At 40.3% G+C, this 26,296-nt stretch overlaps 1 protein-coding gene across 1 annotated transcript in view; it reads left to right on the top strand.

The window, feature by feature from the left end:
* Positions 1-2,307: 2,307 nt before the first annotated feature.
* BRWD1 (bromodomain and WD repeat domain containing 1) overlaps positions 2,308-26,296 on the top strand; it is a 123,407-nt gene continuing 99,418 nt past the window's right edge. Inside the window, exons 1-8 of the mRNA XM_068980370.1 lie at positions 2,308-2,437; positions 2,549-2,607; positions 2,748-2,777; positions 2,936-2,995; positions 21,306-21,456; positions 23,532-23,630; positions 24,128-24,288; positions 25,342-25,563. Coding sequence (XP_068836471.1) covers positions 2,389-2,437; positions 2,549-2,607; positions 2,748-2,777; positions 2,936-2,995; positions 21,306-21,456; positions 23,532-23,630; positions 24,128-24,288; positions 25,342-25,563 — 831 coding nt within the window. The 5' untranslated portion in view covers positions 2,308-2,388. The remainder of the gene's footprint in view (positions 2,438-2,548; positions 2,608-2,747; positions 2,778-2,935; positions 2,996-21,305; positions 21,457-23,531; positions 23,631-24,127; positions 24,289-25,341; positions 25,564-26,296) is intronic.

Genomic DNA, 26,296 nt, shown 5'->3' with positions numbered 1-26,296 from the left:
ACCTCTTAGGTATTTCTGAAGCCATCTCTTTCTATCCTTATAATGACTGCACTTCAACTGTTCCCTATTTTAGGGGTCTAAGCGGTTTCCTGTGTTAACACTCTCAAATCTATTCTAGATGAAAAACAATCCTATCTCGTTTAGAACCCTTTACTTGCTCCCAGTTTCAACTCCCCCTCCCCTGATTTTAAGTTTGATTTAATGAGTCCCATCCCACCTCCAAACTCACTCCAAGCAGTCTTACTAAACTTGAGTTCCTAAACTTGGAATGTTATTCACATTTTGGCCCTTTCCATACTAAAACTCTTCTAAAATCTCCCCCTCCTGGTGGCTCAGAGGGTAAAGAATCTGGGTACACTGCAGGAGAGCTGGGATCAATCCCTGGGTTGGGAAGATCCTGTGGATAAGGGAATGGCAACCCACCCCAGTATTCTTGCCTGGAGAATTCCAAGGGCAGAGGAGCCTAGTGGGTTACAGTCCGTGGGGTCACAAAGAGTCGGACTCAATTGAATTCTCCCCCTCCCACAGGTGGGTTAACCTCCCTTCTATCCCTGCCCTAAATCTCAGTCATTCTTTGCACCCTTTCTCCTAACAGACACTGAAATCTGGGATGGCCAAGCTGTAGCTTATTCCTTCATCTTTATGCCCATCATTTCATAGTGTTTGCTGAACCACCAGATACAAGATGCACTTGCTCAAACACGTTGGGACTATTCCCTCACAAACATGTATAAAAGCTTTTGCCACGTGGTGTGAATAAAGGCTGGCACGTATATGGTGCCTGCTACATGCTAAGAACACAGGTTAACCCGTTATATCCTCACAACCCTATAAAGTAGGAAGATACTTGCCGTTTACTTGTGAAGAAAACTGGCCTCAGAGGTTGTGATTTACTGAAAGTCACACACTGAATAGCCCAGCAAGGACCAGGGTGAATCCCACTCCAGGGTCTGATCTAAACCACTATCCTAACCTCTATACTGTGAAGATCACTCTACTGCAGTAGGAACTGGAATTTTCAGTGTTCACTCTTGATGGTTAGATAACATCACGGACTCACTGGGCATGAATCTGAGCAAACTCCAGGAGACAGCAAAGGACAGGGGAGTCTGGTTTGCTGCAGTCCATAGAGTCGCAGAGTCGGACACGACTGAGCGACTGCAGAATAAACAACTCCTTGAGGGCAGTGTTTTGCTTCCTGCTGTTCTTTAGGGCTCAGAACAGGGCCTTGGCTAGGCGGAGTGAATGAATCCGCAGCCTAGCACAGCCTGAAGGAAATTTTCCGGATCCTCGTCCGCTGCCCCAGGCTCAAACCCTACTACTGCCTTCCAAGAGTATCCTAAGTACGCAGGGTTTCCCCCTCCCCCGAGGTGTCGTCTAAGGGAGTGGGCCGCTGCGTTTCTATGGCCCGCTTCCTCCCATCCCGCTTCCTATCCGGCTAAGTCATCGCCGGCCTGGACTGCCTTCCCCAATTAGCCAGGTCGACATCCTCTGCCATGTAGTGCGTTTTCTTTCACCCTTCTGGGTTTCCCCAGGACTGCGGCGGGGGTCTCACGATTCTATCTTCTTCCTACTGCACTCAGCAACGTGGACTCTCCGTAACGTTTGCAGTACCCTCCGAACCGCAGAGGGTTAGTGTCCGAGGCCGCCCCCCTTCCCCGCCCCCGGTTCTCCCATCCTATGACTTCCCCCCATTCCTCCTCCCGTCTCCAGGCAAAGCTTCTCGGGCCAGCGTTCTACTCTTGGCAGCTGGCACGATTTTCAGTTTTAAGGGTTTCGCGTCCTCAAAGCCAGCGTTCTTTCGTGGGGGACAAACGCACTGGCCCCCGTTGACTGTGATGTTCTTCTGACAGCCCGAAGCCGGAGACTCCGCCCCGCCTCCTGGGCCCCTGCGGCCCCGCGTCTCGCGGCTCAGTTCTGGCTGGAAAAGCGGGAACCTGTCTCCACCCCCACCCTAGCCCCCGGCGCTGCCCCCGCCCGACCTCCGCCCCCGGCGCCAGCCCAGCCGCGCAGCCCGGCCGCCGCCTCACAATGGCCGGCTGCCGCTTCACCGCGCGCAGGGATCCCAGCCACGCGCGCTCCCCTCCCCCACCCGCCGGCTCCCCGGGGCCCGACTCCTGGCGCATACAGCCTCCTCTCTGCATCCCCTGAGGCAGAGAAGAAGGCAGGCTCACTCTTCCGGGCGGGGCCCAAACGTCGTTCGTCCCTTGTCGCAGGCGGCTCCCACAGAGGAACTACTTTTTCTCCCGGGGGGCACTACTTCGCGGAGGCGTCAGCACTGGCGGCGCGCACGGCATGGCGGCGGAGGCGCGCCTGAGGTAGAGGGACGCCGGCCCGGTCAGGCCTCGGCGCGGCCTACACGCTTTGCTCGCCCGCTCCCGCCCGGCCATGGCGGAGCCCTCGCCCGCCCGACGCCCGGTGCCTCTCATCGAGTCGGGTAAGACGCGCAGCGCCCGCGCCCTCCCCCGGGGCCCCCGCCCGGGCCCCGGCCCCCTCTTCTCCGCCGCGGTCTCCCCGTCTCCTGACTGGTCTCCCCGTTTCTCCGCAGAGCTGTACTTCCTCATCGCCCGGTACCTATCGGCCGGCCCATGTCGGAGAGCCGCCCAGGTGAGTGCGGGCCCGCGGGCGGTGGCCGCGCTCCGGGAGCCCCGGCCCCGCCGCCGCCCGGGGTCGCGGGAGGAGGGCGTCGGGTGGACCGGGGTGCGGCCCCCGCCCCCCTAACTGCGCGTCTGTCTTTTCGGCTGCAGGTGTTGGTGCAGGAGCTGGAGCAGTATCAGGTCTGTGCTTGGCGGCTTTCTCCGCGTCCCCCGCCGGCCCTGCCTGGGGGCCGCTCGCCCGGCTCCCCGGCTCCCCCGCCCCTGCCCCGCCGCCCCCCGCCCCCACACCCCTCCTGCCCTGCGCGGTGGTCAGTCGTGTGCGTCTCGGGTCTTTGCAGTTGCTGCCGAAGAGGTTGGACTGGGAGGGCAACGAGCACAACAGGAGCTACGAGGAATTGGTGAGACTTTTGACATTTCCATCCCGATGTTTCCCAGCGCCCGCCCCCCCTCCCCGCCCCCTTTTCGGGGCTCCCACTGGAGGGACGAAGTGACAGAGCGGCGCTCGGAGGGGGCGGGCAGGCGGCCGGGGAGCCACGGGGACGGCGGTACTTCCCCCCGTAGGTTTTGTTTTGTTTTGGGGTGGCTGGTTGGTTTGGGCAGGAAACGGCCCCGGGGGCGGCGGGGGTAGGTGGGGGCGACCCTGTTCCGCGGTTTGTGGCGGGGTGGGTCCCCAGGTGCGGTGAGTCTGGTGAGAGCCGGGGGCGCGCCACCCAGTCAGCGAGCTGCTCTCATCTGTGTTTCTTCGGATCCGGACTTGTAACTCGACCTCTGATTGGTCTTCCTCCATTTGCCCCTCCCAGATCCTCCAACCACTTGTTCCTAGGAATAGAAGCGTCTCAAAGGTGGAGAGAGGTTCCTCTCTCGGAACATTTTTCTTTCTTTTTCCCTCAGCAGAGTAATAAAAATCTTGCTGCTGTGAGACTCTGCCACTCCTCCAGTACTTTTGCCTCTCTAAATTGTGCTACACTTGTTGAGTGCCTCAGGAAACTTATATTTATGAATTTTTAATATTGCTCTTTGCTGTGTATAACTGAATGTAGGCCCTAACGATGCAGTTTCTCTTGCTGGAGCACCAGTAACATGGATTACAGTTCTCTTTTCATTGTACTTTGTCATCTTTTTTAGTTGCTCTCACAGTATATGATTTGGTTTGAGCCACTTTTTAGTCCTTAATGAAATTAAATATTTCTCAGGAAAATTTTTTTCTGACTTGTGTTAGGACAAAGGATTTTCTTTAGTTGCATATTCAGCGTCTTGTACGTGCAAAACAGCTGAGAGAAAAAGAGCTGAGTGATCTTTTACCGCAGTTCTAACAACTGCAAGTAGAAGTAGGTGTTAATATAGAATAACATCACCATTCTTAAATTATATAAAAGAACAGAAATAGAAGGATTTGTTATCTATATATGAAAAGTTTTTTTTTAAACCTTTGTTGAAGTGTAGTTAATTTACAACATAATTTACAGTGTTGTGATAATTTCTGCTGTACAGCAAAGTGATTGTTACACATATGTACATTTTCATATTCTTTTCCATTACGGTTTGTCACAGGATATTAATTATAGTTCCCTGTGCTGTACAGAAGTACCTTGTTGTTTATCCATCCTAGATAAAACAGTTTGCGTCTGTGAATCCCAAATTCCCGGTCTGTCCTTCCCCCACTTCCACCTCCTCTTTGGCAACCACAAGTCTGTTCTCTGTGTGTGTGAGTCTATTCTCGGTAGATACTGAACAGTTAAGTGTTGATACTTAAAGTTGGGTGAATGTAACAAAAGATCCTATTTTAATTCCCAGTTTTAATATTTCCCTTCCTAGAGTTTTTTGAAGCAAACTCTTAAAGTATTTTCAAGAAAGGGAGTTGTAAAATTCTTCATCATGGCAGTTTTTAATGTTTTCTTGAGTTTGACATCTTGAACCTTAAGGGAATATTTAAAGGATGTTTTACTCCTGTTACTAGGTGCAAACAGTGTGTCTGTGAAGCAGAAAAACATAATTTTTGAAAAAATTTTTTTTGTTGAATTGCAATGTTAATTACTGCTGTACAGTAAAGTGACTCGGTTACACACATATATACATTCCTTTTCATATTCTTTTCCATTGTGGCTTCTTGCAGAATATAGATAGTTCCCTGTGCTATACAGTAGGACCTTGTTTATCCATTCTGTGTGTACCAGTTTGCATCTGCTAACCCCAAACTTCCAATCTAACCCTCTCCCATCGCCTCTTCCCAGCAAAGCATTATTGACAAGACGTGCAGCTATGTTACTGAGGATAAAGTTGTTTACATTTTGAAATAAGCATGATGCTATAACTACTGGGAAACTTACATTAAAAATAGATTGATATATTTTTTGGCTTTTCCTGTTAGTACTGCTTAAAACTTAAAATTCTGCTTTCAGGACTTCCTGGTGGTCCAGTGGTTAAAACTCTGTGCTTCAACTGAGATCCTTCATATGCTGCACAGTGTGGCCAAAAAAATAATAAAAATAAGATTCTACTTTAAAGTATTTGGAATCTTGCTCTGTGATGTATCCCTGTGATGTGGCTCTGACATATGTTTTCTCATTGCCTGGATGATTTGTCTGGTGAGGATCCTCTGTCTCCTTTACCTTCCTCCTGCCTCCTTTCCCAGCACTAAGTGGTAGACAGTGAGCTTTCTGTGTAGAGAATTAATTCTTTTGTAAGGGGTATGTGAGTAGCTTCTAGTTCTCCAAACTCTTTTTCTCTTTAAAAATATATATTTTTAAGTATTCCAGGTGGCACTAGTGGTGAAGAACACTCCTGCCAATGCTGGTTTGAACCCTGGGTCAGGAAGATCCCCTGGAGGAGGGCATGGCAACCCGCTCCAGTATTCTTGCCTGGAGAATCCCAGACAGAGGAGCCTGGCAGGCCACGGTCCTTGTGGTTCAAAGAGTCAGACATGACGGAAGCGACTTAGCAGGAACACATTCAGATATACACAAATGATAACAGTGTAACGAGTGTCCATATTATAAATTCATTACCAGTTTGCTATATTTTTCAATATTTGCCTTGAATTGGGCTTCAGACAAGGTTCATGCATCACACTGAAATGATCTTAAATCTCTCTATCTTGCATAGTTTTTTTTTTCCCCCTGTGCTGTAGATCTACTGAAGATACTTGAGTTATTCTGTAGAATATTTCACATTTTGGTTTTATCTGATTCCTTATAATGTTGTTTATTTCTGTATGTTGTTTATTCCTTTTTCTCAATAGTTATGATTCTTGGATCACAACCATCTGGAAAGCTTTATAAAATCTGCCCAGGCTGTGGCCCAGACCACTTAAATCAGAATCTTTGTGGTGGGACTGACTGAACATCACTATTATTTTAAAGCCTTTCAAGTGATTCCAGTATCACTGTCTGCACAGCTGCAGTTTATCTTAGACTTTTGACTGTGCTGCCAGTCCAGCTTGTGCTTTGGAAGCAAGACTATTTTTGGTATTTTCTTAGGAAAATTGGAACTAGTTATCTCTCAATACCAACTCTGCATTAGCAGTTGAGCCTGTGAATTTTTATGTAATTTTTATGAGTTATAGGTGGTAAAGAAAGGGGAAGAATGAAATAGAAATATAGAATTGGGCATGAGAATTGGAAAGGTTTGTAAAGGAGGGGTGTATTTGAAAAGGGGAGAGAGATTTGGTATACTTTGTAATTGAGTGACATGATAGATCAAGTTTTGTAGGCCAGTCTCTTCTTAAGCGGGGGAGGGGGGGGAAATCAAGATTATTAAATTGTAGACTATCATTAGGGGGTTTATTGTCATTAACTTTTTTTTATTTGTTTGGTCATGTTTGAGTAGACCTTTTGTGTAAGGAGAACACTTCAGAGTTATTTGTATTGAAATCAGTGTTTGGTTTATTAGAATTGTAAGTAGTCATTTTTCTTAAACCTTTAAGTTCATTTACATATCTTATAAATCTAGTAATATGTAGAAACTGGTATATTTATTTTTACATTTTGATTAGTGTTTGATTTGTCATGAAAATTTAATCTTAAAATATTCACACCACTTAAAAGATATTAACACCACTTAATTAAATTTCCTTAGGGGTTTCCACTCTATATTTACAATGATGGTTTTAATCTGTAGAAGCCTCTATATGGCACATTTAGATCTAAGCATAATCTTTCTAATAATTTAAGTGTTGTAAATATATTTTAAATTTATCATAGTAGATTATTATTTTTTATTCTTTCAAACATTAAAAATAGTTCAGTAAGTACAACATTTGTTAGTATATCAGAATAACTGTGATTTGTAAAATATATCTCTGCTTCTTTTCTTCACTTCTACTTATTTGTCAACATTCCTCAGTTTACGAATTCACTCTTCAAATCAAGGGGAGAGTGGTATAACCATCTTGAACTTCTTACTGGATTGAGGACTCAGGTTATGTTAGAAAATTCTAACCCAAGATGTGAAATTCAGGTGCACCGCCAGATAGACTCTATTGGAGTCTAAAGTTGAAACTTTTTTCTTTTTTTTATAGCAAGGCTATTTACTCATTTGAAACAAAACTCCCAGGACTTCCCTGGCAGTGGTTAAGACTGTGCTTCCACTGCAGGGGTCATGGGTTCCATCCCTGGTCAGGGAACTGAGATCCTGTATGCTGTGCCAAACAGCCAAAAAATGAATAACTAAAATGATATAACTGTGTATTCCAAATCTGTATTGCAAGTAGTCACATTACCATTTGTTTTGCTCATTGTGGATTCTAAAGACCCTTTATCCTGAGTGCAGCCTTTTTTTCCACTCTCCATATGGATTCTGCATTTTCTTTGCACTTGACTGTAGAGATCTGTAGGCTTTTCATTGATATCACTTGGGAACACTTAATGATTATAACAGTGTGATAAGGTGCAGTCTAGCAATAGGACAGTGTTAAGTTAGAAATTTGGGCTGTAATCCTGCCTTTCTGGTTGCTTACTACATTTTCTTGTTCATTTGCTAAGTTGTGTCTCTTTGCGACCCCATGAACTGCAACATGCCAGGCTTTGCTGTCCTCCAGTGTCTCCTGGAGTTCGCTCAAGTTCTTGTCCACTGAGTGAGTGATGCTATCCAACCTTGATGCTATCCAGCCATTTCATCCTCTGTTGTCCGCTTTTTTCCTGCCCTCAATCTTTGCCAGCATCATGATCTTTTCCAGTGAGTAGGCTCTTTGCATTAGGTGGCCAAGGTATTGGAGCTTCAGCACCAAGTCCTTCCAATGAATGTTCGGTGTTGATTTCCTTTAGGATTGACTGGCTTGATCTCCTTGCAGTCCAAGGACTCTCAAGAGTCTTCTTCAGCACCACAGTTTGAAAGCATTAATTCTTCAGTGCTCAGCTTTCTTTATGGTCCAACTCTCATATCCATACATGACTACTGGAAAAACCATAGCTTTGATACATGTAATCTTAGGCGAATTATTTAATCTCTACCTCAGTTCTTTGATCTGTATAACAATAAAAAGTGGTGTAAAAATACTGAAAAAAATGATTTTGCTGTGCTGGGCACACAGTAGTAATCAGTAGTATTTATGAGTGATAACATCGATGGGACATTTAAGTCATAATGTGTAGACTTCCCCTTCACCTAATTTATATTTGTAGTGTTTTGTGAAATAACAAAATACAGTCTGTGAGCACTAATACGTGGGCTTATGATACTTGGTTTTTACCCTTATGAATGACCACAAAGTAGAATGGAGAATGGCAGTCTCTCTAGCTTGGTGCCGAATTATGGTAGTGGTGCTGCTGTCTGAGCCACTTAGCCTTGGCTGTGCTACTTTTTTCTTTGGTCTCCGCAACTTATTTTGATATTTCTTTTAATGAAAGTTTGTTGACAATGATTTTAGTTTTCCTTTTTGGTTTGAAAACTTGTTTTGATTTTATTAAATGCATTTTTTTTTTAAGCTGTGAAATTTTGGTTGCTTAGTTCTGGTTTTTTTTTTTTCTTTCAGCACATTAGTATTGAAAAGCCAGCAGTCTTACTGTTTCTTCTTTTAAGATGTGTGTGTTTTTAATTAATTAATTTGGCTGTGTTGAGTCTTAGTTGTGACACCTGGGCTTAGTTGCTTTGAGGCATTTGAGCCGGTGTCCCCTGCATTGTAAGGTGAATTCTTAACCACTGGACCACCAGGGAAGTCCCAATATAATGTTTTTCCCTATGGTTGCTTTTCAAGATTTTCATTTTGTTTTTAATTTTCAGAAGGTTTATGTGATATACCATAGTCATTATCACTGTATAACAAATTGTCTGAAACTTAGTGAATTAAAGCAGCACAAATTTAATAATTTATTTATCTATTTATTTATTTCTATTTGGTCATGCCACACAGAATGTGGAATCTTATTTGCCCGACCAGGGAAGGAACCCATTCCCCCTCCATTGGAAGCACTGAGTCTTAACCACTGGATCTAGGTGCAGTGAGAGGGCTTCTCATTGCAGGGGCTTCTCTTCTTGTGGAGCACCAGCTCTAGCACGTGTGGCCTCAGAAGTTGCATCTTCTGGGCTCCAAAGCTCAGGCTCAGTGGGTGAGTGAGTGAAGTCGCTCAGTCATGTCTGACTCTTTGCGACCTCATGGACTGTAGCCTACCAGGCTCCTCTGTCCATGGGATTTTCCAGGTGAGAGTACTGGAGTGGGTTGCCATTTCCTTTTCCAGGGGATCTTCCCAACCCAGGACTCGAACCTAGGTCTTTTGCATTGGCAGGCAGATTCTTTACCGACTGAGCTATGAGAGAAGCACAGCCACCAGGGAATTCCCACAGATTTACTGTCTCAAAGTTTGTCAGAAGTCCAGGCACAACTAAGCTGAATCCTCTGTCTCCATCTCTCAAGGTTGCACTCAAAGTGTTGGCCAGAGCTGGTGTTTCCACTGAAAGGTTGACTGTGGAAGGAGCTGCTTCCACATTCACATGATTTTTGGCTGGGTTCAGTCCCTGGAGTGGACTGTTGGGCTGAGAGCCTTGACTCGATTCCTGGTTGGCTCTCGGCTGCCCTCAGCTCCATACTAACTTAATCTCTCCAACCTAGCAATTTACATTGTCGGAAGATGAAAGCTGACAAGGTGGTAGCCTGCAGGCAAGACAGAAATCACACTCTTTTGGAAGCTAGTAATCGGACACGACTGAGGGACTGAACTCAACTGAATGGATATGTTACCCAGTGTTAGTACTCTGTTGGTTAGAAATAAGCTACTCATGGGGAGGGGACTCACAAGTCTGTGAGTACTAGAAGGTGGAGATATTGGAGTCCATGTCAGAAACTGCCTACCACATGTGCCTGGGAGGACTTTTTTTTTTTTTTTTTGTCACTTTAAGGTTCTCTGAGCTTCTTAAACCTGTAGGATATCAAGTAGTTCAATGAATAGCTTAAAAGTCCCATGTAGAAAGGATGGAAGCATGGGGCAGAGTAAGTATTTTGAGGAGATAATGGCTGAACATTTTCCAACATCTTGGCCAGCTCTAGGTTTGCTGCTGTTGGCCACTCCTTCTCTTGACCCTGGGTCTCATGTTTTGTTGTGTTTTTCATCATCTTTTGAAGTATACTGGGCCTTTTTACATTAAAAGAGTAGTTTAGTCAGTGTCCGTAAATAAGGTACTTGGACTTTCCTGGTGGTCCAGTGGTTAAGAGTCTGTTTCCATTGCATAGGGCAAGAGTTTGATCCCTGGCTGGGGAACTAAGATCCCACATGCTTTCAGATGTGGTTAAAAAAAAAAAAGATGTGCCTCTCACCCCTACCCGCTGGCATCCCCCCCATCCCCTGGCCCCAAACTATTAGTGTGGGGTTGGGTCAGTCTAATTTGATCATCTCTGACTTTTGTGTGACTTTAATTGCATTCATTTAATAACTGGCTTACGTGTTTTGAGGGTGGGATTAAGACTTTCTTTTTCAGCCGATTTTGAAATTTGGGCCCTAGTGAGATTCTTGGGAGGTCATACTTTATGGCCCAGTTGCCAGCTTTCCATACTTCACAGGATCGTGTACTGTTTTATAGTCCAGCTGCCTACTTGTTGTTTGATGAAGAGTTCTCTTTGCTCTCTAGTTCAGCCATTGGCTTTCTACCTTGAACTATCCCTACCCTTAGGAGGTTTCTCTCCCACCTGCTCTGCATCCAGTTTTTGGTCCTGTGTAGTTGGTGAAGGCCTATGGAAGGGAATGGGAGTGGGTGCCACTTACTCTGAGGAAGCTCCTTAGCATTCTCATCACTTGTGCGAGTCTGCAGGCAACTGTTTAAAGGTTTGGCAGATTTTTTCTTTTTCATGTCTGTGTCAGTTCTTCCTACTTGTCTGCTAGGGATGAAAACAGCTGAAGTCTTGTTTTCTGTTCACAGAAGGGCTTATCAGTTTCTGGGGTTTAGTTAACTTAGATTTGTTTCCTTAGCTCTGTGAAGGGGAGATATTGATAAAAGTTATTGTAAAGATAATCCGACTTGTTCTCGCTTAAAAAAATTATTTTTGGTTGCACTGGGTCTTCGTTGCTGAATAAGGGCTTTAGTGTGGTGCTTGGGCTTCTCATTGAGGTGGCTTCTCTTGTTGCAGGACATGAGTTCTAGGCACGCAGGCTCAGTACTTGTCGCACACAGGCTTCATTGTTTGGAAGTATGTGGAATATTCCCAGACCAGGGATCAAACCCATGTCCCCTGCATTGGTAGACGGATTCTTAGCCTCTGGACCACCAGGAAAGTCCCAGCTTGTTCTCATTTTTAAGGTGAGAATTAGTTGGGAGGTGTAGTAAGCTAGTGTATACAAAGTTTTTACAACAGTGTCAGATAATAATCACTATGTAAGTATTAGCTGTTATTAATGTAATGAATTAGTCAAAACCTTTAAATACATTATAAATAAACATTATTACCTCTTGTTATTTTTGTTAATGTGGAATCTGAAGTCCTAGTGAGTACTTTGTCCAGCTTTCCCATAACTAGTTAGATGTAGAGTTAGAACTGTTAACCGTATTTCCTGTGGATCTGGAGAGTCCCTGACCCCCTTTTTCTGGTATCTGTTAGTTAAATTATCATTGGTTTACTTGAGGCCAGGTTCTAGATGGAGAGACCTTTGCCTGAGAAAGACCTTGTGGTAGAGCCTCAATTTAAAGCCTTAAAATTTGCCCTTATTTTTATGTAAATATTTGAAGATATCGGTAGTGACCTTTCTATAGGTATTACAAACTGGTATGGAATTAGTTCATTAGCTTTTGTGTGTGAACTATGACTAAAAATTGGGTTAATGTTAAAGCTTACTTACGTTCATTGTAGAATATTTAGAAAATGCAAAAGCAAAGAGAAAATGAAAAAAATCACTAAAATGAGAAGTGTTTATGTTTCTTTATGCATATAATCTAACAAAACTGCGGTAAAAAAATTAATTCCTTGCCATTTCTTTGGAAAATTTTACCTAACCATTTGCTTCTTGGATGTTTAGTTTCCAGATTTTTCTATTAGTGATTCTGTGAATATCAAAATGAGATCTATATATCTATGTATTTATTTATCTTTGTACATAATTGTCCCTTGTAATACATTTCTAGAAATTTAATCATTGAGGAAAATGGTTTACTGACTGCCCTGGTGGCTCAGCTGATAAAGAGTCCGCCTGCAGTGTGGGAGACCTGGGTTTGATCCCTGGGTTGGAAAGATCCCCTGGAGAAGGGAATGGCAACCCACTCCAGTATTCTGGCCTGGAGAATTCCATGGACTGTATAGTCCATGGGATCATAAAGAGTCAGATATGACTGAGTGACTTTCACTTCACAAAATGGTTTACATTTTATAATGTTTGATTTGTTCTCCTTAGGTTTCTTCCTGTTTTAACTTTTGACTATTGTATGCAGTAATACACTGATTTCATACCCACATAACCTTTTTAATCTCTTAATTTGATGGATAAAATAGTACTCATGGTTAAAGTTTGAGGCATTTTTTGCCAAGTACTGCACAGAAGAGCTTTAACCTTTGTATTTTCTTAGTTTTCTCAGCAACCCTATTACCTTACATGTATCATGATTTCTTGTTTGAAATGAACTTGGAAGAGACAAGTAACTTGGATGAGGTTATGTTTATCTGGGCTGTATGCCATACTTTTTATGTTGACTATTCATTCAGTAATGCATGGTGCATTTATGCAATAAATAAGTATCTGCCATATTCAGAGTTCCGGGGATACCAGTCTGGAGGAGATGGACAAGGCTCCTACATTTATGGAGCTGACCCCTTGGGGTGTAACTGACCAGGAGCAGCAGACCAGTTACTGTAATACAAATTCAGACCAGTGATGGGGATTGGGAAGGGAGGGTGAAAGGAGATAGCTGATATTTAAGGAATGGTGAGGGAAAGCTTTTTTCGATGGGGTAACATTTGACCTGAAGGATGAAAAGGAGCCAGCTACGTGAAGATCAGAAGAAAGTGTGGTCACTGTTAGCTTTAACCTGCCTAACCTCTGACCCCATATTTAAATGTCTAGGATTTTTTAAAAAGAAGTGAGTTTATTGGCTGTTGGTAATCATCTTTTTTGAATTGCCTTTTTATATCTTTTATCTGCTTTTCTACTACTGTCTTACTGTTTTGTAAGTATTCTCCATATATATATATATAGATAGGTTATTCTTTAGTCTGTCACTTGTTCTGAATTCCTTTTTCTAGTTTGCAGGTTGCTTTTTAGTTTTCTTTGGGGGTTTTTCTTTCTTTTTGGTGGTTCAAGATTTTTAATATTTTGTATCTCTTAATCTTTATTTTGCCTTTATGGTTGTCCTTAAAGCCTTTCTGTACAATAAAATTATAAAGGCAGTATTATATATCCATTTATATCTTTTCCTATGCCATTTATAATTTCTTTTTTAATGTCTTTATGTAGAGTGTATTTTAGCATTTGGTTAGTATGATGTATTTGAGTCTAGCCTTTTCCAGTTTGTCAGTCAGTTAACGAGTACCATTTGAGTCATCTTTCTCTGTAGAGAACGCAGTCGTCATTATTTTCTAAGTTCTTTCTGACTTTCCTCCACAATCTCTTTCTGTTCCTGTGACAGTCTGTACTGTTTTAATGAAGGTGATCATTACATACTAGGGAATTGGCTTTGAACTGTAACTTAACCAATAGCTGTGAAGCCATGGGTGCTTTCTGGCTTTTTATTTGGGAATTAATATTTCTGTTTTGAGTGTTCAATTGCATTTACCTAGTATTTCAGACATTTCTGGGCTTAGCAGCTGAACCTTTGAATTTCCATCAACTACATTTCTTTCATATGACTCTGTAAACTCTTGATTTATGTTTGTATTGTATTTTATGAATTTGTTTTAAAGATGTAGCTAATATGAATAGGTTTTATTTCTTTTGATCATTTGAAATAGGTACAGATTTTTGGGTGAAATAATGAGCTCAGACTGACTAGGAGATGTTTTGCCTTAATGTTGAAATCTGGTCTTTAGTATGTATATGTGACTGAAATTATTTGACCAAGAACTCTTATTATTTCATATCTTCTGTAGGCTGTAGTTTTGTAAAATTCATATGTTTAAAAGTGCACCTGTATTGGGAATTCCCTGGTTGTCCAGTGATTAGGACTCTGCGCTTCCACTGTGAGGGTTACAGGTTGGATCTCTGGTTGGGGAACTAAGATTCCACAAGCTGTGTGGGCCAAAAAAAAAAGTGTGCTGGTCTCTTCTGTTTTATTGGTTTGGCCAAAAATTTCCTTTGGTTTTTAAGTAAAAATAAGGCACAGTTTTTCATTTTCACTGAGTACTTTATTGAGCATTGTCACCATTTTGTTCCACTACCTTCTATCTTTTTTCAGGCAACTTCATAATTCCATCTTCCTCAAATTTTTTTTTTTTAATCTTTTTGAGCAGAGAACTATTCCAGGGGCCTTTTATAGTCTTCCAGGCAATTGAATTTTTTTTCATTAAGAAAATTTTGAAAAGACCATCCAAAGGTGCAGTGTCTGAATATAGCAGATGAATCGGAGCTTCCCACCCAAGCTATAACAGTTTTTGTCTGGTCATCAAAGAAACATGGGTCTTGTGTTATCGTGATGGAAGGTTATGCATTTTTTTGTTGTCTAATTCCAGTTGTTTTTCATTGAATACTGCTTTCAGTTGGTCTAATCAGAACTAATTAGGTTTTCTGGAAGGAGCTCATAATAGAGGACTCCCTTCCAGTCTCACCATGTACACAGCATCACCTTCTTTGGATGAAGACCAGCCTTTGATGTGGTTGGTGGTGGTTCATTTTGCTTGCCCCGTAATCTCTTCCATTTCACATGATTGCAAAATATCCACTTTTCGTCGCTTGTCACAATTTCCTTTAAAAAAACAACTATTTTCATTATGTTTAAGTAGGGATTCACATGCAGAAATGCAGTCAAGAAGGTTTTCTTTGCTTAGCTTATGTGGCACCCCAATATCAAAGCAATGAGCATGACCAACTGGGTGCAAATGATTTTCAACACTTGATTTGGATATTTTAAATTTTTATTTAATTTTGGTTGTACTTGGTCTTCATTGCTGCTTGAGGACTTTCTCTAGTTGTGGTGAATGGAGGCTGTTCTTCACTGTGGTATGCAGGCTTTTTGTTTCTGTGGCTTTTCTTGTTGCAGAACGCAGGATCTAGGTGCTTGGGCTTCAGTAGTTGTGGCACCCAGGCTCAATAGTTGAGGCTCTAGAGCACAAGCTCAGAAGTTATGGCTCATGGGCTCACTTGCTCCACAGCATGTGAAATCTTTCTGGACCAGGGATCAAAGCCATATTCCCTGCATTGGCAGGCAGATTCTTATCCACTGTGCTATGGGGGAAGTCTTGATTTGGATATTTTGAGTATGTTGGCTGACTCCCTCATGGTATAATTATTCTCAGTATCTCACTTTGATCGCTATCAACTTCAGCTGGTCTGCCTGACCATGGAGCATCATCCAGTGAGAAACCTCCAGCACAAAACTTCACAAACCACTTTTGACACGTTTGGGATCAGTCACAGCACCTTCTCCATACACCGCACAAGTCTTTTGTGTTGGGTTTTTACTTTTCTTGAAATAATAAAGCATAATATGCTGAAAATGTTGCTTTGTCCCCTCTTCAATTTTAAAATGGCTACACAAAAATTCGCCAATTTCAGTGTTTTTCTGTTTTTAATGCATGCTGATATGACAACTGTCACAAGACAATCTTAATTACTTCGAATGAAGGTAAGACAACTAAGTGCTACTAGAGCCATCAAAACTGGGAAAACGAGTGAACTTTTTGGCCAACCCAATGCTACATCTTGTTAAACATTTTTTAAAAATGAAGTTTTTTGGGGGGGAATATTTATTCTTCATTAAGTTCCATATAGGATTCAGACTTTAAGACCATGTTTTGGTCATACTCAGTTTAGAAAATTCTGTTATTTTGATTTGATATAGCAGAAATTTCAAGATGGGGCTTCCCAGATGATGCTGGCACTAGTGTTAAAGAACCCACCTGCTAATGCAGGAGGCTTAAGGGACGCTAGTTCAGTCTCTGGGTTGGGAAGATCTGGAGGAGGGCATGGCTACTCTCTCCAGTATTCTTGCCTGGAGAATCCCATGGACAGACAAGCTTGGCAGGCTACAGTTCATGGGGTTGCACAGAGTCAGACAAGACTGATGCACACAAATCTCAAGATGCTTCAGAAATCAGCTGATTCATGGATAAAGTCCCTGAGAATTTTGCTTTCTGTATTTACTCTTGTCAGATGATATGATGATAGGTCTAGAAACAGCAAGAGAACTCTCTTATCAAGAAAATCAGAAAGCTAATGGGAATTCCCTGGCAGTCCAGTGGTTAGGACTTTCACTGTCAGGGACAGGGTTCGATCCCAAACAAGCAGACAATATCAGAAATGTTAGATTTTTTTTTCTCCTGAATAGTTTGTAATTTGGAAAAGCTGAAATGGTCTAGAAAGAGAGGTCATTGTTTTGCTAAGGGAGGATGAAAATGGTATTAATAGAATTGCATAGAAATGCTAGCTAAGGCTGTATTTCTGTTTAACATAGCAGTCAGCATTAATAGCATTTTCTAGGCAAGCCTGGCTTGATTGAGATGGTTGGCGGGTTACTTTGTTACAGATAACTCAGATTGGTAAACATGCTGTTAGGATTGGTGAGATTGCATGTGGCATAATAGACTTAAATCGAATACATTTGCTGAGAAGCAGTGGCTTAAGTAACAATAAAGATCTACAATGGTTTCTTACATGTCTATAAATAGGATTGATGCAGGGGTCTACTGGCGTCACTAGAGTCAGTCTTTGCCTTTCTTCTTTGGCAGCCTTGCCATTTTGGTCTTTTTACCTTGGACTCTTACTTTTCACGTTGCTGGATGGTTTTTTGCAGTTTTTGCCATCATACCCTAGAAATGCTGGGAGGGAAGAATTCTTTCTTCCTGTGACTATTTTATTAGGGAGGACAATTTTTCCAGGAATGTTCCCTTGCCTCAGGAGATTTCTTCTCAGTTTCATTGGTCAGAATTAGATCATATGGTCTCTTGGTTATGAAAGAATCTGGAAAAGTGAGGTAATGCTGAAGTGGGGAGGTGATGGCTGTTGGGTAAGCAAGCGGTCACTGCTCTGAGAAGCTAGAGCTAGTTAACTTTCTGTAATTAAAATGCATTAAAGTGCTTTTACATGAAGATCTCATACCAGCACTAGAACATTTCTCTGTGTAGGTCCTTTTGTCTATACTGTTAGGCTCTTTTTTCCTCTTATTTCTTTGGGAATATTTTGCCATTTATACTAAATTTGCACTTTTAAAATAAAGAATGTCTGTTATCAGAAGCTGAGGAGAATTTCTTAAGTAAGAAAGACACGAAATTTTGTATTTTGTGTAAAAGGCAGTGCTTTCTGTCACTTCTTGTGTTTCATTGTTGTACTGGAATTTTCATTGTTACAGGAGTTATGGTAGTTTACACGTTTTCCATTGCAGAATTTCTGGATGTAGCTTAAGATACTTTGAGGGAAAGGTAAAGGTCAGACAGGTACATCTTTAAGATATTAAATATTCATTTTAGATCCTGGTTAGATTACAGCATCCCAAACTTTATAGAACAAGCTATTTTCCCCCATAATTTTCCAATTAGGTTATCTAGACTCTACTCCCACTTTCTGTAACTGCTAGTCAGGGCTTGAAAAGGGGCTCATGATCACTATGACCAGAACTTGGTGATAGTGACACAGTGATTCTAGGGTTGTGGCTGATAAACTTCCTGAAACTGAATATGGCTGCAGTGAACAAGAGTGTCGAAGGATTGGCTGTTTGGCCACTGGAGGGACTTAGCTTCTGGCCTGACTCCAACTGGTATACTGATTGAAGCTCTTGTTAGAAACTTGCTAACGCTCCTATCTAGGACTTGAAAATATTAAAGGAAAATTACCTATTTATTACTTATTATATTAATTTTTGTTAATATATTTTTTAAAGTTCAGAACTGGTGGGTTTTTTTTTTGTCTATATTGGTACTAGGACCATATTATTTTTCAGATACATCTTATTTTGTACAAGAATAGGATGTGCCCCCACCCCAGATCTCTGATTTTTAAAATTATTATTTTTATTTAGATTTGGTTACATTAGAATCCTCAGAAAAAACACAGAGAATCTGTAATTCTCTTCATAGCTGCCATATGGAGTCCATATTCCTATAAGGACTTTATCTGGATCCACTTGCCTGTGTTGAAGCTTCCTGTTATTTTAATGATCAGTTTTGTTGCTGCTTCAATACAGGCAGTCTTTTACTGCATGTTTGTAAAGCTCTTTTTCCATATCATTTGAAAGAAAATAAGATACTACCACTGGGAAACAATCTGTTTAAAAATTTCTATCCATTCCTTTTCTCTGGAGAATTTTTTTTTATCCATAGCTTTTATAGCTGATCTTCAAAAACAAGTCTCCATTCAACTCAGAGTTGGTTGTGTATATAATTAAGCGTTCTCTGTGCACCTGAAGGGCTACCGTGGTGGCTCAGAAGGTAAAGAATCTGCTTGCATTGCAGAAGACTGGGTTTGATTCTTGGGTCAGGAGGAGTCCCTGGAGAAGGAAATGGCAACCCACTCCAGTATTCTTGCCTGGAAAATCCCATGGAGCCTGGTGGTCTGCAGACCATGGGGTCACAAGTAGCTGGACAGGACTGAGAGACACACACATACATCCATCTAAATAGTGGAAAACTCAAAGAGAACTATTAGAGAAGTGTGATTTTCCACTTTATGGAAGTCATGTTGCCATTTCCCACAGTCATTTTATCTTATATATTTAATCCATAGGAAATTTAATCCTTATGTTGTTCAGGTCACTCAGTACAATTGCTTTAATAGGGGTTTTGTTTTCAGGTTTTCTGTACTGACAAGGTCTTAGATCTTTGATTTTCTTGATCCTGTTGGAAGTACCTTCTAGTTCCTCCTGTCTTCCTCTCCACTCTTATGATGAGCTAATTATGTGCAACAGTTCTTGAACTTTAACATACTGACACTTCGCAGCAGAGTGCCAAGTGATATCAAATACTTTTTTGAGGTCTTTCTGAGCTCTGATAATATCTTTTGAGTTTTGCCTTGGAATATCTATTATGGTGAGAAACGTTGGGTCAAGTTGGAAAATTAAAGATGTCACCAGGGTTTATGAACAAAAACTTTATATTGAATCCAAGTTTATTTTACGTTTGAATTCATGATTCAGAGCCAAAATAGACCTATTAATAGAACTTGGTTTCAAATTTTTTTGGAATGGTGTTTCTCAAGGAATTTGGAAATAATGTGGAGCATTGTTGGTATCAGAATGGCACGGGGAATATTTTTGGCATTAATGGAAGGGAGCAGAGATACTGTGTGTCTTGAATGTTGGGACAGTCCTGACAGTGATGTTTTGTCAGAACTTCCTCAATGCGATTGAGGAGCCCTTGGGATGAAGCGTTAAAATTTATGCCAAATCATATCAGGTAACATTAGTTTTTGTTTTTTTAGATATAATTGACAGAGTAAACTGCATATAAAATGTTTGAGTGATAGATTTAGATGTGTTACACCATGAACCCATCACCACAGTGAAGATAGTGAACATCCCTCTTACACTCAAAGGTTTCCTCTTCATAATTCCTCCTGCTTCTCTCCCAGCCCCCAGTAACCTGTGACCTGGTTTCTGTAACTATAAGTTAATTTGCATTTCTGGAGTTTTATATAAATGGAATCATATAGCATGTGCTCTTTTTCTGGCTTCTTTCCACAGTTATTTTGAGATTCACCCATTAATTTGTGTTACTAAATTTCCTTATTGCTGAGTCGTATTCCATTGTACAGACACAGTAATGTGTCTAGTCATTCACCTGTTAATGGACATTTGAATAATGTTCACTTCGGGGCTCTTGAGAAGAAAGCTGTTCAAGAACATTCATATGCAAACCTTTATGTGAACATATGCTTCCTTTTTTCTTGTATAAACACCTATGAGTATTATAGCTGGATAAAATGGTTATGTATTAAAGACACTACCTCAGTGTTTTCCAAAGTGATTGTACTGTTTTCCCTTTGTACCAGCAGTTTCTCTACATTCTTGTGATCTTGGTCTGGTCAGTTTTAGCTTTTTTAGTAGATGTGTAGTGATATCTCATTATGGTTTTAATTTGTATTTCATCTGTTACCAGTGATGTTGAGCATCTTTTCATGTATTTGTTTGCCATCTGTATGTCTTCTTTGTTGAGGTACCTAGTCAAATCATTCTTAAAAATTAGGTTTTTAAAAATTTATTGTCTTGATAGTTCTTTATGTATTCTGAATATGAGTCCCTTATCAGATACATACGTTGCCAGTATTTTCTTTCAGCTTATGGTTGTCTTTTCATCCTCTTAACAATACCTACTGAAGTTGTTTTGGTGAAGTATACTTTATTGATCTGTTCTTTTGTGGATTTTGTTTTTGGTGTCATTTTTGAAATCTTTGCCTGATGTCAGGTCATAAAGATTTTCCTTTAAAGTTTTCTTTTATAGATTTTAAAGTTTTAGATGATGCATTTAGATCTATGATGTATCTTGAGATAATTTTTGTTTATGGTGTCATGTACATATTAAAGTTAATTGCCTGGTAGCTCAGATGGTAAAGAATCTGCCTCCAATGCGAAGACCCAGGCTTGAGCCCTGGTTTGGGAAGATCCCCTGGAGAAGGGAATGGCTACCCACAGTATTCTTGCTTGGAGAATTCCGTGAACAGTGGAGTCTGGTGGGCTACAGACTCGGGTTGGAAAGAGTTGGACATGACTGAGCAACTAACACTTTCACTTTCATTATTATTATAATTATTTTGACAAATGGATATTCCCTTGTTTTGACACCATTTTGAAAAGATTTATCTTTTCTTTTTTGCACCTTTGCTAAAAATCAGTTCTTACAGGTCCCAGAATCAGGTGGTTAGTTCTGAACTTTGCTCTTTTTCAAAGCTGCTTTGGCTTTTCTAAGCTGTTTGCTGTACATTTTAGAATAAAATTTTCAATTTCTAACAACAACAAAAAAAGCATACTGGGGTTTTGGTTGGGATGGCTTTGAATCTGTAGACTAATTTACTGCTTATTTTGTTTTTTAATTTCTCTCAGCAGCATTTTGTAGTTTTCTTTGTATGTGTTTCTCACATGTTTCGTCAAACTTGTCCCTAAGTATTTGTTTTTTGAAACTCTTGTAAAAAATGTTGTTTTCAAAACTTGCTCTCCAATCAGGTCTTGTCCAATAAGCATGTGGCTCCTGACCATCTGTTGCAAATCTGCCAACGCATCGGTCCCATGCTGGATAAAGAGATCCCACCCAGCATTTCAAGAGTCACTTCTTTACTTGGGGCAGGAAGGCAGTCTTTGCTACGTACAGCAAAAGGTACCTTAATTTGAAGAAGTGTTCTGCTTTGTATTACTAGCTTAATAATTACTATAATTGTGAAGTAATGTAAGCATTGTGGAAGAAAGGTGATATGTAACTAAAAACCATGCTGTGGACTATAAAATTCTCTGCATTTAGCCTAGGCATTGATTTCTATTACGTCAGTGTTTAATGGGTCCTTCTGCATTTAAAAAATGATAAAGGTATAGATGTTAAGCTCAAAAGCTTGAATTTATTATGAGATGTGTTTGAGGTTTTATCAATGTGAGTTCTTAATTTTCCATTTTGTAGCTCACTTATAACTTCATTGAATGTAATTGTATGTGTCTAATAAACTCTTTAAATGCTAGAAGTATTTCATTTGATATTTAGATTCTGCAAGCCCTTTGTTATAAGGGGAAGTGATTTTCTAAATTTGGTAGCATTTTGAAAATGAGCACCAAAAATGTACAATTGCATGGTTCTTTTTCCACCAGTTTAATTTTTTGCGAAATTGTGTGGTAGCAAAATGTTTGGAATTGCTGTTTTTCTGTTAGCTTGGTATAAATCACTTAGACTGAGTATATGTATGTGATACGATCTATGTATACAACGTGGCTTAACCGCTAATGGGCAAGAATGTTGGCTCTTCTGATCCTGAGTATCCGTCACGTTCATCCCTCATGATTATTTTTAAGATCTGTTGCTGTTGTGATGCTGCCTCTTAGATGCTCCACCAGTATAAAGTTTGACTGAGAAAGAACAACCCTTCCTCTTGGTTCCATGCCAGACTGGTTTGTCAGCTTTAGTTGTTTTTCAGTGCTCTGTGTAGTCACGCCACACTGTGGCTCAAATCAGGAAACTGTTCATATTCCTCCTTTTTCTGTGTTCTACTCACTTTGTAATTATTCTATTTTAGGTTGTTATATAGTAGTTGCTTGGGTAGCCTGTTTTCTTCTGTTTTCTTTACTTGTGTCAAGCTCAATGTTGTTTTGTGATGAGCACTGCTTTAGAACTGGCAGACTGTAGAAGAAGCTCTTCAGCAAGCTGTCCTAGGGTAGGGACTGTATTTCTCTGTTTGTTTGTACTAGTGACATGAGAGGATGCCTTGTAACTGATATTGATAGTGGTAATGAATTCATTCCTGTAAAACATGATATGCCTGTTAGTTTGGGGCACCCGAGGCTCAGTGGAGGTTTATATAATGCCTTTCTTCCCTTCCTCCTTCAGTTCTGCAGAAGCTAATTTCTGGCACAGCATACTCTGTGCTCTGCTGCTATCTCCTCTAGAGGGGGTTAGACAGTTTTCTTAGTGTATTTGCTAAGAGGGATAGGACTTCAGAATTAAGTGTTCAGACTCGCAGGTCCTACATGTGCTCTTGTGTAATGGATTGTCTATGATCCTAAAACAAGAGGAAAGCCATTTGTCAATACTAAGGAGATTAAAGTCATGGTAATATTGGCCAGCATTAATTTTAAACTCAGTAACATTTAAATAATTAAGTCAAGGATTTTCATATAAATGAAAAAAAAAATTTCCTTACAAAAATGTCCATTATGGGAAAATTGGATCAGTTGCGAGTAAGACCTTTATGATTGTAAGACCTAATTGCGAGTAAGACCTAATGATTGTATGGTGTAATTCTGTGATGAAAAATAAAAATCCATTTGGCATTGAGTAGGACTTGGAGTCAAAAGATCTGGTTTTATGGTCCATCTTGACAAGTCATTTGCAGTGGATCTCTTTAAAGGTCCTGGAACCTTTGAGCCTCAGTTACCTCACTTATAAATTGGTGATAATACCTACCTCACAGGGTTGTTGTGAGGATTCAATGAGATAATGTATGTAGAAAGCACTTTGTAAATTGTAAAGTGCTACACAAATGTTAGTTGTTGTTGTTGTATCTGAGATGTCTTAAATTTTTTTTTTTCCTTCAGAAATAGTCTAATAAACCTCTAGGGCTTTTCTGTTAAAGTATATTAGTTGGTAAACCTTTTAATAAACAGTTTATTACAATATACGTAAGTATTCTATAAAATCTTTCTTGGGGTTAACTTTCAAGATTTTATGTGTATCTAAAATTCATTTTAAAGACTGCAGGCACACAGTTTGGAAGGGCTCTGCCTTTGCTGCTCTTCATAGAGGAAGACCTCCTGAAATGCCGGTGAATTATGGTTCCCCACCAAATCTTGGTAAGTGAGGTTGACTTTTCGGTTGCCCAAAATAGTTTTTTAATTTCTTGACCAACTTTGTAACTGTTGTATTAAAACTTTAAAGGAGGTGCTGGTAATGTTTCAGATAATTGCTTTCCTAAAATTATTACTAAAAGTAATAAAAGGTAATGAAAAACAATCTTATTTAATAAATCTGTGCCAGTGCTTATAGTTGGAGAAGGCAGTGGCACCCCACTCCAGTACTCTTGCCTGGAAAATCCATGGATGGAGGAGCCTGGTAGGCTGCAGTCCATGGGGTCACACAGAGTCGGACATGACTGAAGCGATATAGCAGCAGCAGCAGCAGCAGCAGCAGCAGCAGCAGTGCTTATAGTAGAACAGAATAGGGAAGAAACTTCATCGTTAGAATTTCTCAAGTGTTAATTTTTGTGGCCCTCTAGAAATTGTTTTGGAGTTTTTCTTAGCTTCTCACCTACTGGCTTCTCCTTAACCGTTTTCATGTTTTTATTTCCTAGTGGAGATCCATCGAGGAAAACAACTCACAGGGTGTTCCACTTTTAGCACAGCGTTCCCAGGAGCTATGTATCAGCACATAAAAATGCACAGGAGGATTCTCGGACATCTGTCTGCTGTTTACTGTGTAGCATTTGATAGGACAGGACATAGAATCTTCACAGTGAGTTACCATTTTAAAGTCAATTTGGTATCATTTGGAGCACTTTAGTGTGCCTCACGATTATCTAGGAAAGCTTAATTAAATATGTCTTTTCCTTTTCTCAGAAATTTTGACTTGGTCTGGTGTGGGATCTGTGCATTTTTGCATTTTTATTTGCATTTTTATTAAGTATCCCCTGTAATTCTGAAGCAGATAATCAGGCCTTGTATGGTGTTTGTGGATCACCTACAGCTCATTCTAGACCTACTGAATTAGGTTCTAGTGTGTATTAACAAAAACAATCCAAAAAATCCCCCTACATTAATCAGAAAGACTCTCTCCCCTAAAAATCTAGATGTCTACAGGTGATTCATATTCTCATTGATTACTCGTGATCTGGGGAAATTGATTAACACTGAAAGATTATTTTATAATTATTGTAAAACTACATGTAAATTTTTGGAATTTAACTTACCATTTCAGTGTTTTAAGGGAAAGTTAGGATGGATAAGAAGTTTAGATTTCATTTTTCTGTTGTTGAGATTCACAGTTGATATTCAGATATTTTCTGGATGGATGGATACTGGATGGTACTATAAATTTGAGACTATTGCTTAGTTATTTAAAATGAGGGCTTTAGTCCCATTATTTTTTGTTTTTGGAATTGCCATTTATTCCAGTTGTGAAACAGAACTGTCTTAACTAATACTTACCAAGTTATTTAACTTAATGTGAACTAAACAAACGTTTAACTTTGTTAACTGAAATGGGTGAGCCTTGGACTTTTAGTTGGACTTATTACATGGCAGAGAATTTGGAGATAATAGTATTTATAATAGGTCTAAGCCATAGAAATGAAAACTGCAAGAATGTATCTTTTTTATTATTTGATTTGAAGAAAAACATTGTAAGTTTTCTTGGCCATCAGATTCATAATTTACAGAGTATTCTACAGTTGGAAAGAGAGGAGGAGATAGAGACATTTAATTTGTGTGACAAGTGAATGGTATTTTTAAAAATGAAATATAAGACTTGCTGTATTAACATTTTATCTTGGGGTAAATTTTTTCTTAGGGTTCAGATGATTGTTTGGTGAAGATTTGGTCAACTCACAATGGCCGCCTATTGTCCACATTAAGAGGTCATTCTGCAGAAATTTCAGATATGGCAGTAAACTATGAGAATACAATGATTGCTGCAGGGAGCTGTGATAAAATAATTAGAGTGTGGTGCCTGAGAACCTGTGCTCCGGTTGCTGTGCTCCAAGGACACACGGGGTCAATTACATCTTTACAGGTAAAACCCCCTTTAGTGTGCACATTTGTGTATTGTCTCCTTTGCATTTAAATGGTCATTATCTTTGGAGATGAGAAATAGTGAGATGTTTAGTAATTACATGATCTATTTTAAATTTAGTAATCAGGAAAAATATAATCAGTCATAGTTCCATGAATCTTGGAAGGGTGATGTAATAGATACCTAATGCTGATAAGAGCTTTACTGGGATGACTTACTGTTTCCTTTAGGTTTACAGTTGAACTGAGTGAGTGGCAATTATACACTCATGGTGACAGGTTAATAATTTTTCTCCCTTAAAATTTGTGGATTTTGATAAGTTGATTAAATTGGCTGAAATATATATTTTTCTTTATTGTGGACATTAATTTTTTGAACCATATAGATGGTAGACAAAATAGTATGATGAGCCTTTATGTGTCCATCATCCCTGGCCAGTTCTTCTTCATCTGTTTCACCTTGTACCTAAAGCAAATGCTAGATTTCATATCATTTCATCTGTAAATGCTTCAGTATGTCTACTGTGTTTTATTAAAAACACAACCAAAAACATTATCATCACACTTGTTTGTTGACATTCAGATTTCAAATAGTTTCATAAATGGACTTCCCTGGTGGCTCAGCTGGTAAAGAATCTGCCTGCAACGTGGGAGCCCTGGGTTCAATCCCTGGGTTGGGAAGATCCCCGGAAAAGGGAAAGGCTACCCACTCCGGTATTCTGGCCTGGAGAATT

Source organism: Capricornis sumatraensis, chromosome 1 (genome assembly GCF_032405125.1).
Source record: "Capricornis sumatraensis isolate serow.1 chromosome 1, serow.2, whole genome shotgun sequence".
In the NCBI taxonomy this organism is placed as follows: Eukaryota; Metazoa; Chordata; class Mammalia; order Artiodactyla; family Bovidae; genus Capricornis; species Capricornis sumatraensis.
This window is presented reverse-complemented; position numbering and strand designations above follow the sequence as displayed.